The following is an 11,412-nucleotide window of genomic DNA, read 5'->3' on the forward strand; positions in this document are numbered from 1 at the left end:
GTTGATGCCCTTTTCATCTCAGTTTCGCCCCTCTCAGGGAAACTTCCATGGAGTTTCAGAGACACATCCATCCCGCAATGATGCCTGCACCATAGTGCCTTAATGACAGAATAGAAACCCAACTGCACACAAGGTTGCTGTGGACATAAAGCAGTTATGAGTTCAAATAAAATTTGCATAATGTAAGCAGTCGAATCTCAGACATGAGGGGGGGGGGGGGGGGGTGCGGTTGAAAACCTATTCTACCTAGATCTATGAGGAAGGTTCAGTTGTTGTATGTACAGTTCTTCACACAGACAAGGCAACAAGAATGATATGGCTTTGGAAGAGCACGTACATATGCACATGTGTGAATATAATTAGGCTGTGGTTCCCGTGAGAGATGGCTGGATGAATGTACTGTAGGGAGTGGGAAAGGAATGCTTGCCACTGGAATGAGTAGGGCTACGTTGACTACGAACAAGCTCCCCAGCCACGATGAACCATCCACATCCATCCTCCCTCTTCCTGTGCAGCTGTAGTTCGTTTTGCTTTGTTGGTTCCTGTCTCAGCCATTAACACTCCCCCTGCTATCCCCCGCTCTCATCTGTCTACATGACGCTGCATTTTCCCTTGAGCTTGTCAGCTCGTGACTGTTTGCCGGAGCGCTTGCCGTCAATGTTCAGGCTCATGTTCCTCTTCTTATCCAGGTTGAGCAGCTCCTGGAAGAGCTCTGTGACGTTGTGGTTGGTTTTGGCGGAGGTCTCCATGAAGGCACACTTCCAGGAGGTGGCCTGGGCCTCGCCGTCCTTTGTCTCCACCTCGCGCTGGGGCTCGTCGAACTTGTTGCCCACCAGCATGATGGGGATGTTCTCCACATTACCCTTGATGGCCATCACCTGCTGGTAGATGGGCTTGAGCTCTTCCAGGGACTGCTTACTGGTGATGGAGTAGACAAGGATGAAGGCGTGGCCCTTGGAGATGGACAAGCGCTGCATGGCAGGGAACTGGTGACTGCCAGTGGTGTCTGTGATCTGGAGGGTGCACACACTCTTGTCGCAGCTGATCACCTGCCGATAGGTGTCCTCCACTGTCGGGATGTAGGTGTCCCGGAAGGTCCCCTTCACGAAGCGCAGTACCAGAGAGCTCTTTCCGACTCCGCCGGCCCCAAACACCACCACGCGGTAGTCGTTACTCTGCTCTGGCATCTTGAGCGTTACCTGGGGTTTCCTTTCCTAGACCTGATGGAGGACAATAGAAAAGACAATTAGAATGCAATTTTGCAGCATAGAACGTGCTGTTTTACTGAACTGAAAAAAAAAAATTCACTGTGGGCAAAATACAGTGCTGACTGTCGACAGCACCTGCACATTTGCTGTAGGGTCAATTAGAAAGCTATGAGAAGAGGTTTTGTTGTTTTCAGCAAAAAGATTGTTTCCTTTGAAAACAAGCTACAACATGGTTAGGCTGTTACAGCATTTATGCCTTAATGGTATGTACATATCTCTTCAGTGAGGACACATTTGTAAAATGCTAAGCAAAAAGTTGATTTGAATGCCTGTCTTCAGAGAAAAGACTCTTCTCTCTACTAGATACATCAAAAGCATATTGTAGCCTACATTCACTAGGACCTCTGTCTAGCTCACAACAAAGAAATCTGATTATTGTATACAATTGTATTTCTTAAATGAGCATTATTTGTGTGTGCGTGTCATGAAGATGGAAATGTTTGCCAAGAGTAGGGAATATTTATAAAAGCAACTTTTAGTCATATCTGCTAAAACTGTCATTATATCACAGTAGTACACCAGACAAATTATCTGTAAATTCCAAAGGCGATCGAATGAAAACAAACAATAAGAGCCAGGAGGAGTGTCAATCACTGCTCGTGCACAAACTGTGGGTAGCCCCCCTCCCCACACATGCTCAATATAATAATAATAATAAATTAACAAACATTCGTGAAATCCCTCTTAGAGAACACCCGTCACTGCAAAGATTCGTTATTATTGGGGAACGGGGCCCTGGATTATTTTCCGCAGCCTTTCATTTTAGTACACTAGCATATAAAATGGTTGAGACACAACCAAACAGTGTTTAGTGTTGTTAAGTTCATTATTATGCATCTGTGCTAAGCCCTAAAATAACGTTTTGCTTCCTCTGCAGAATAGGCCAGTGAAATATTTATTAGATCCAAGGCGACAGAAAAATGTAGTCACAGCGGAAAGATCTCAGTACAACAAGTATGTGTGTGTGTGTATGTGCAAACCTCTGCTGACAGGAATGTGTAGGCATTTGTGTTTTTAATTTGTATATGTGCCTCATTGTACACCTCCATTCCTATCATGATCCAAGCCTATCAATGACTCATTCCTCTAGTGGGTAGTGGTAAGGACTGGCTGGGGACATTGTGACAAAATCAAGGATTGCAGGATCAGGAAGAGAAGAGAAAGCACAACAGTCATTGTGCTCAATTCACTTCAATGGCCACATCCAATTACAGCGGCAGAGCCAACGAAAAACAAGGGGGAAAAGAAAAGTGAAATGGTAGAGAAATGCAACATTAGGACTGCCAACTGCACACTGGTCTCTAATTAATGCATTACAGCTAATCAACAGCTGGTTCAGCAGTACAACAATCCACATTACTATCATTCGAAGATTGAGTGAAATTACATGGCATTTAAAGTGTTGCGCTGAGATTGCAAATAAAATGTACAACCCAGGGAAATTCTAATCTCAGTGTGCCGTGATGCTGCTGACAGTAATCTTTCCAAGCTGGCAACATTGCCTGCCTTCCCCCCCGTTCGCTTCCTAGCAGGGAGAGAATTGCTGTGTCCACCCTGATGAGGCTCAAGTGTATACACTCCGCATTGGAATTGGCCAGGACGTGCTCACTAGTGTGCAACAAGCCCACGAATAGACAGGCAGACGGGCAGCCGATCTGGTCTGAGTACACCACTGTGCCTCTTCCCAGTTCTCCTCATGCTGTCAGATCAATAAGCAAAGACACTGAGGCTTTGATCAATGGTTGTGTCTGCGGATTTAAGCCCGATGACAGGGCACGCCCCCCTCCTACCCATTGTGAGGGGAGCTGTGGATGCCAGGCTGCTCCCTGTGATTGATGTCAATCCTCCGGATAGCAAGAGTTTCTTATTTATTTATTTGCAAGGCAAAGGGCCGGGTGACTTATTAATGGTTTTAACGGATCTATCCATCCAGCCAGACTCCATTATAGATTAAGTATGGCACTAGCGGAGATTGCTATGCGTGTCCCTCATTCAAGGTCCTCCAGAGCGCTCCCACGGATGTGCTGATGCGGCAGAATTTGGGAACAACCTTGCCTTTAAGTGCCAGCTTTGAGAGTGGACGAATAAAGACAGTGCCATTCGAAAATCAAAACCTATTTTGGTCCAACTACTAATGTATGGCTTTTGCTGACACAGGGGGATTGGGCACAATCATTGTTGGTTAACATGCTATAAATGTCAATTGTGTGCTATACACATGTTCACATATACATTATCATGTGTGTACAGTCATGCACACACATGGTTTGCACTCGTGTGAAAACACACATGCAAAGGCTGAGAGTACAGGATTATTGAGACTCATATAAACTCACAGACATAAAGGAAAATGATGATGATGATGATGATAATGGTAAATGGATTCCTAAACTTCCCACCTTCTCAGTGGTCTTTTACAGAGCTGTTATGACTGCAAGAGTGGGGTTGGTTGTCCAACTCAAGACATTAGACCCCAGCCTTCACTGGACTCAGCAAGGAGCTTTATGGCGAACACCATTCTGCCTAAAGAGCAGCTTTCGCACCATGACACATGCCAGCCTGTGCAACAACCACCCAGGGAGTGCTATTTGCCTCCCATGCCCATAAAAAAGGCTCCTTAACTCATCAAGAGCAGCATTAAGGAGCATTAATTACTGTGTTTGAGTTTTTTGCTATGAAGTAGGCCGTTCACAGCAAATGCAGGCAAGACTTAACTCACAGGCTGACCCCCCAGTCGTCTCCCTCCTCCCCCCATGACCCTAGTTTGCTACGGGGGTCCGCAGCAGCTGGAGGAAGCAGCTGTGTGTATACATTTGAGTCTGTGTATGCAGCCGGGCGAGAGCGGTCCTGTGGCTGTGTGTGTGTGTGTGTGTACACATGTGCGGGAGATACTCCAGTTCAGCACGTCCACTGGGGGATTCTCTCGCTCCGTGGGAGAACGTTGGTTACTGCAGGAACAGGCCCTAGGGGCACGGCCATGAGAGAGAGAGTAAGATGGGGGGAGGGGATGCTGCACTAGGCAAGGGAAGGAAACGTTCACAGGCTCTGGACTTGCATCATGATTGTCAGAGACGGTTCATGCTTTATTATGAGAACAGGACACAGCATGACATGGCACTGTGGTGGTTGGCACTGTGATTGCAGCGTATGCCCACAATATATATATATTTTTTTTTTTCTCGGAATAGGGGCTTATGATAACAAACGCAGTAGCATGTGAGCGTCACATGCCTTTCTAGAGATATCATGCCAATGCTGATCTGAGCGAGTGGAAAAAGAAGACTTAATAAAATGTAGATTTCAGTGTGTTAAGGCAAAGTGACACATTCTGCTGTGCTCTTCAATAACAAAACCTCACAAATCATCACCATCTCCACCATTCAAACAAATGATCAAAAGCTTCTGGAAACAAACTATGAACACCTTTTGCTTTATTTTTTTAACGGTGTAACTGGTCTTATATATTCTGAAACAGTATATTGCACGTGTGACGATTGTGCATATATGTCTGTCTGCGTGTATGTGTACAGTATGTGGTGGTATAAACACACCTCTATTACAGGACTTAATGTGAGAGCAAACCCACAGCCTAAAAATACCCACCATCCATCTGCCATCTCTCTGCACCAAATGTTGTGTGGATTAACGCAAAGCCATTTCCACAGATCTCCCCCCCTAAGTTGCGTGAGGGAATGCAGCCCATGTAGACCAAGTGAGAACTTAAATTGTGCTTCAGTTTCCCTGACACTAGCAATGCAGTCAGTTTTCATTAATCCACACACGAATACAGTAGAAAAGGCACAGATTCTCAGTCATCCCAACACCATGGATTTTCATGGACTATTGTGGAAGGTTGCAAAATAATGATGCATTAAGCAAAGGTTTAGGTTAAGGTCTTTAAAACCATGTAAACCATATCTAGTGTGCTATTATCTTCAATGGTACAATGCTACACACAATTCTGTAAAATACACAATCTTTCAGCTTGTAGTTGTACATCAGTATCAGTGGCACATGAAATGCAAGTCGTACATGAAATGCATTGTGCAAGTAAAATGTAGTACAATGCATTAGCTTTTCACAGCAAAGCAGATCATTAGTTTGTGAAAAATGATTTCTCTACCACTCATTAAAAGGCCCACAAAGTCGCCCAGATAAATTAGCAAAATCAGCATACCCTGGCTCAAAAAGCGGCCGGTCTCAAGTCCTCCCTTGCAAATTTCCCCTTCCTTTGTGATTTGATCATTTGGAGACTCCTTGTCAGCCGAAAGAACAACAGTGGCCCTGATGTGGTTCACTTTCCGTCTGTCAAGCAGATTGCCCCACTGTGGGCTGGGCTTACTGGCTAATCATCATGCTTAACCTCGTCTATGCTCCTGGACATGATTCCATTGACCCAGTTCAGAGGATTAAATACTACTAGCATGCAGCCAAGACATTAACCAAAGCCTGCATCATATACAAGCATTCCTATGGACTGCTGGTGAATTTCCTTTCCCATAGCAGGTTTTAATTCTTTTCACAAAGTTTGCAGATTTATATTCCTATGCAGATTAAAGCTGAATTCCTTTGATGAAGTTAGAGGTAGCTCTGGTTCAGATGTATGCAGTGCATGTTAAATCTATATCACCAATGTGGATATTTTGTGTAATGTCTGAATATTTGCACCATTGCCAGTAAGCATAACCGGTTTTCGTGTTCTTGGAAAACCAATACGGCCACAGCACCGTGGACAGAGGAGCAGGGTGTAGTAAATGTCCCAAAGATTTGTCAAGGTCTAACCTGTTCATCTCTAATGAGGATGGTTATTGACTCTGACTCTTCATTAACAGCATTCATTAATTAGCGGTGAGAGCACCTGACCTGCCTCTCATCTCTACTCCACAGAGTATCATCCCTGCACTTGATGGATGATCAGTGGGCCGGAATTAAGAACTACTTACTGTCATACTAGGTTCTAAAGGAGGATTTAAGGGATGACTTAACTCATTCAGCCTCTAGATGGTATAAAAAAAACGCCATTCTAACAGGGCTGGGAAGTCTATTTATCATGGTAGCATGATGTTAGCACTGAAAAAACTGTGATACACGTATCCATTCTTTTCATAGCCAATCGATTTAAAATAAAATTTAAAATAGTGCTCAATTACATGGGCAGAGATGGGAGAGAGCACTCTTTGATCCCAACTCATAGAAGTAAGAATGTAAGAGACATATCCATAGTAGCATGTACTATAAGTGAAGACCATAATATGTTGTCAAGTGGCCCGTTCCAGTGAAAGCCACTTAGATACTGAGAAACAGTTTGCATGTTTTGTTGTTTTGTTTGTTTTTTGGGGGCACCACAGATCCAATGACCAACTATCAAGCTGAATATTCTGGCCTACAGCAGAACAGCACACTTCCTTGCTATGGGCCAATATGAATGTGATTCCACAGAGCACAGTTTAGTATTACCCTGAGGCTAGGCCTTTGCTTAATGGGATACCACATTAAAGAAAAGAACAAAAGAAAAACAGAGGATTGTTGAGGACAGGAATACATTATGAAACACTGAAATTAATTTAACATGTGACAAGCAAAGGTTCATCATCTTAACATGCGTTATCACTATTCCACATGCCTCCAAAATTCTGTGCCAAATTAATGTATTTACAACAAACGTAGAATACTGCACGGTACGGGGTTCTAGGCCTATACTCCGTAATGTGCTGTTACCAACATAATGTCCCTACAAACCACTTATATCAGCTGCACCAACAAAGCCATTGCCGTCAATGTCTGACGTCGTATATCATCCAAAAGGGAAGCATGGACGTCAAACCGACATGTGTGCATGGCCCTCACTTTTACACGAAACCATGAGCTCTAGGTGGTGATCACAACTCACTACTCACATACTATGCAGCTCCGTCGTCGCAAAGTGTGGAGTGCATTTATTTCTTATTTTTCCACATTTGTAAGCCGACCACGACAGACTATAACCAAGTAGGCTGCGCTGATTGCTATCCGTACACAACCTGGCATCGTTCACAGACTTTGAATCAGGGAATAGGCTATTGCTATAATGACCCATTTGAAACTATTGACATAAACAATATTCCTTTTCCGTGGCAGCTAAAGGATTACGCAAGGTTTACAATGTAGTCCGACTCGCACGCATGCTATTGTTTTTGTATGTGTTTGGGCATAACGTTCCCTAGCCTGCAGATAACAAAGGCACCGTGGGTTATTCTTTTCAGTTTTTACACGAAGGGCTTTTAACGATCTCGATGAAAATGACTTGGTTTTGGGGTAAAGTATGAGTTGAGCATCCCCCTAAGCGCATCCGCAGCAGTTTGTCGATCCACCCTGAGTACATCATACGCAGCTCGTTTCATTCATAAATAGCTGGGGATTGTCATCACGCTGGTCCTGTCATTATTTCCATGCCATGGTACTCTGCCCATGAAAAGAATACATTTTAAACCCTCGCCTAGAAACTGCCCCACCACTCTTCTAGCTAAACGATTTAAATCATTCATTGTTACATTTGATTAAATCATCATTATCACAGCACAAAATTCACCTCAAGAATACATGTTTGCCCCGTGACAAGAAGAAATGTAGACCAATAAAACAACAATAAACACAATCTCCCAGTGCCGACGTCTCCACAGTACGCACATAACGGTAAAAACACACCAATTCGTGCAAAAATAGCAAAGATTTTGTAATTGAGCAGCGACTCAGATTACCTACCTGAACTTCTATTAAATCGTTCCGTGTGACTTCAAAATAAACAGGTGAATGACAGACCAATCACGTCCTAAAGCATTTTACAGAAATAATGAAGACCAGATAGCCTATAGTCCAATCTCAACTACGTCTCTCTCTCTCTCTCTCTTTCTCGCTCTCTCAACTCGTTTCAACCTTTTGATTCCAAAGATAGAAGGTGGGAGGTACTTCCATTTCCCATCTTTCTTAAATAGGCACACTTCACTCCAACGTTCAAATGAAGAGAAGGGTCTGTGACGAGCAGATATGCGGGGATTTAGAGTCCTGCATCGCAATTCGCCCTCCAGTGTTCAGAAATCGAGCCAATTATAGCTAAACACTGGTATCCTTGAGCAGAATGGGTGGGCTTGCCAATGTTGGAGTACATTCTCGCTATAGCTGTATACATACAGGCTACCATTTTGCTCATTGCAGCATTTCTGCCGAGGCTGCTTGATTTAACGTCGATGCGGATGACGGATGAGTCACCAATGTGAAACCCTGTAGCCTACCATGCTGCGATACAATTTATGAAAAGCCTAAAAGTCTTGTCCGTTAAGAACATGTTTTAGCCCATCGTGCCCATGTGCCACGGCGTGTGCCATAGATGACTCATCTTACATTAGATTTGTGATGAAACAAAATGTGTGTATATTGGCTTGTTCTGAATACTAAATCAATAGGCTACTCGATTGTCCACACTATAACACTGTGACAACGATGCCATCCTTTGATCCTGTTTTACAATTGCCTCGTAATATTTCTCAGTCTGAGGGTCCAGGTTGTGTCCTTTTTATTGTAGTCTTCTGCTTCAGAATTTTCTGCCAGTAACATGAAGGATAAATGTCTCACCCTGTATCAAGCACCCAAACAGCATCGCAGTGTGCTAGAAAAAAAGGACTTACCTGGCAAATTATTCCTCTATTCAGGAAATGTAAGGCAGCAAAAGTGTTTGAAACTCATATCATGTACCAAAAGCATATAGGCTACTAAAATGCTTTATGGGTCGTTTTTGTATGTCACATTTAAAATCACCACAGATAAAGAGTAAAGACGCAATAATATTCCAATAATGCAATGTATAACTCTAATGAATTTCCCATCATCTTTGCATGGTGCTCGTCAAGTGGCCTCCGGTCCCCATTACCTGGTCTATATCAGTATCCTACTCCCCCACCAATCCCACTCTGCAGGGGTCTGTGGGTGTGAAGATGAGAACTTTAATGGCCAGCTGGCCAAACAGATGCCAAGGCCTAAGGAGACCGACTCCTTGCAGAGGGAACTGGTTGGTGCCTCTGACTAAGGTGATGTTCAAGGTGAGTGTGCTTTAGGGCATACTTACATTAGGCCACAGGACTTCTGTTTATGGTCGAATTTGTGCATTGTTACTGTTGTTTGATAGGTACTTAGGAGCCTTCAAGCCAGAGACCTCTAGGAGGCAGAGTTTCTCCAAAAATGACCCAATATCATTTAGATGTAAACACAATGTATTCACAAACCCATCAGTATTTTTGATGTGGAATTTATCCTAAAATTGTTTGTAAATTTTTATGGCATCTGATGAGATGATCAATATGTATGTGTGCAAGGGCAAGATAATATATTTTTGTCATGAACAAAATATTCATATCTAAACGGTCTTGCCCAGCTTTTCGATTCAGACTGCCAGGGGTTGCCACAAGTGGTAATTGCACCTTTGGGCATATTTGGATAGTCATTACTGTAACATTTAGGGAGGTTGACAAAGCATCTGCTTTCCTTGAGTAGGAGACTAGCATTACGTTCTGATTATTGTGCAAATATTCTGTTCTAGAATGCTGCTCATGTCTCCCTGTGTCTAATGATAGTGTTAATGACTTATTATGTTTCCGCCAAAATCAACACGAATACACAGATTTGAAAATGAGAATTGTTTTAATTAGTCTTCTGTCAAAAAAACTGAGACAAAATCCTAGAGTAATTCAAGAGACAGTTTCTCCTCCACATGAATCCAGACACTTGTAATAGGACAAAAAAAATACGATATTTGGCAGATGAGACACAAACCTATTTAGAGCGATACAGGCACTCACAGAACAGGCAGATAGTAAAGACCAAAGGTCTTTGAAAGGAACCCAAATTTCATAATCCAATACATGAGGCAAAAATCATTTTGCCAAAAATAAACAGGAAACAATGTCCAAACAACCAGAGAGGACAAGGCAAATGAGTGTTTCTGGCAAGATAACTCCACACCAACTGAACCCCCTGACCCAGGTTTGCACGGTAGATGGCATGTGTGTGCACGCCCATTGTATCAAACGATCAATGTCATAAGGCAGAGTCACTCTCACCCTCACCTCCTTGGCGACCATGCTGCTGCTCAGACCGCAGGAGTTTCACTCGGAAGCACTGGCCAAAATGTCGCCCCAGTGTGCTGTCTGTCTTGCTAGGATCCAAAAGTAGTTGACAAGACAGCGCATCGTGCGTCAAAGATCAAACTGGAGGGCTTTCTGTTCAGCTGACCAAGTGCTCACCCAGGCTTACTATTCAAATTGGGCCTGGAAAACCTCCCAGTCTGATTTGCCAGCATTCTTAGATGTGTTTAGTTTAGTTTTCCCACTGCTGAAAGCTCTGACTCTCTCTGTAAATTACTTTACATGCCTGTCCTCTTTCTCCATCTTGATATGGACTGTCAGCTTCATTATTGTTCTGACCCCAATTTGGCAAGCTTGACTGAAAAAGTCCAAGTTTTTAGCAAGTCTTGTGATTCATACACTGTAGGACCCAGGAAATGCATTTCTTGGCTCTACATTACTGTAGAAGTAAACCGCAAGGCATTTTGCTATGACACAGACACTAACAGTAGACAGATAATGCCGACAGAATTGGGTCTGAACTAAGGCACTGAAATCAGAATAACACAGACAAGCAGGCTAACATTCCACACCTCTCTGGACACAAAAAGGACATGAAACACAAGATTCTACATGATTCTTTACTCCCTTAATAAGGGCTTTGAAGTGTGGTACAAGGCATGAAAATGTGGTACAACAGAAATGTGCAGGTTGAACACTGTTTTGTATATGAGTGTGCCCCCCACACAAACAATCATACATTAGATCTCTATGGGGGACCTATCATTCAATAAACAGAATGCCCTGTATGTAATGTTGAGAGGTAGTCTTACATTTTCGGTCAAAAATGTATAAATTATAATGAAAATGTTGCGATTCCTTTTTTTTGTCACCTTCACAGATGGAAACAAAAACATAGTCGTATTTCACTTTTAATAAAGGCGACTTAGATTCTGGTACTGATGTACAACCATATGACATGAGCAGCTCTGTTGAAACGACCGGAAGTTACGTTGGTTCTGTTTATGCTAGCGTTACTGGTTGCACTTTCA

The 11,412-nt window shown here is 43.1% G+C and overlaps 1 protein-coding gene across 2 annotated transcripts; it reads right to left on the minus strand.

The window, feature by feature from the left end:
- Positions 1-590: 590 nt before the first annotated feature.
- Positions 591-8,124, minus strand: diras1b (DIRAS family, GTP-binding RAS-like 1b; the record flags this gene model as incomplete). Of its 2 annotated transcripts, none has more annotated exons than XM_080836859.1 (2): positions 8,010-8,124; positions 591-1,220 (listed from the first exon to the last, which is right to left on the minus strand). In XM_080836859.1, exon 2 carries the CDS (start codon positions 1,185-1,187, stop codon positions 591-593), a length of 597 nt encoding a protein of 198 aa, XP_080692985.1. In that variant the 5' UTR covers positions 1,188-1,220; positions 8,010-8,124. The 2 variants fall into 2 exon arrangements, with proteins under 2 accessions (XP_080692985.1, XP_080692984.1); XM_080836858.1 differs by lacking the exon at positions 8,010-8,124 and adding an exon at positions 5,446-5,533.
- Positions 8,125-11,412: the final 3,288 nt, after the last annotated feature.

The sequence above is a fragment of the Sprattus sprattus genome, assembly GCF_963457725.1.
Source record: "Sprattus sprattus genome assembly, chromosome: 4".
Lineage (NCBI taxonomy): Eukaryota > Metazoa > Chordata > Actinopteri > Clupeiformes > Clupeidae > Sprattus > Sprattus sprattus.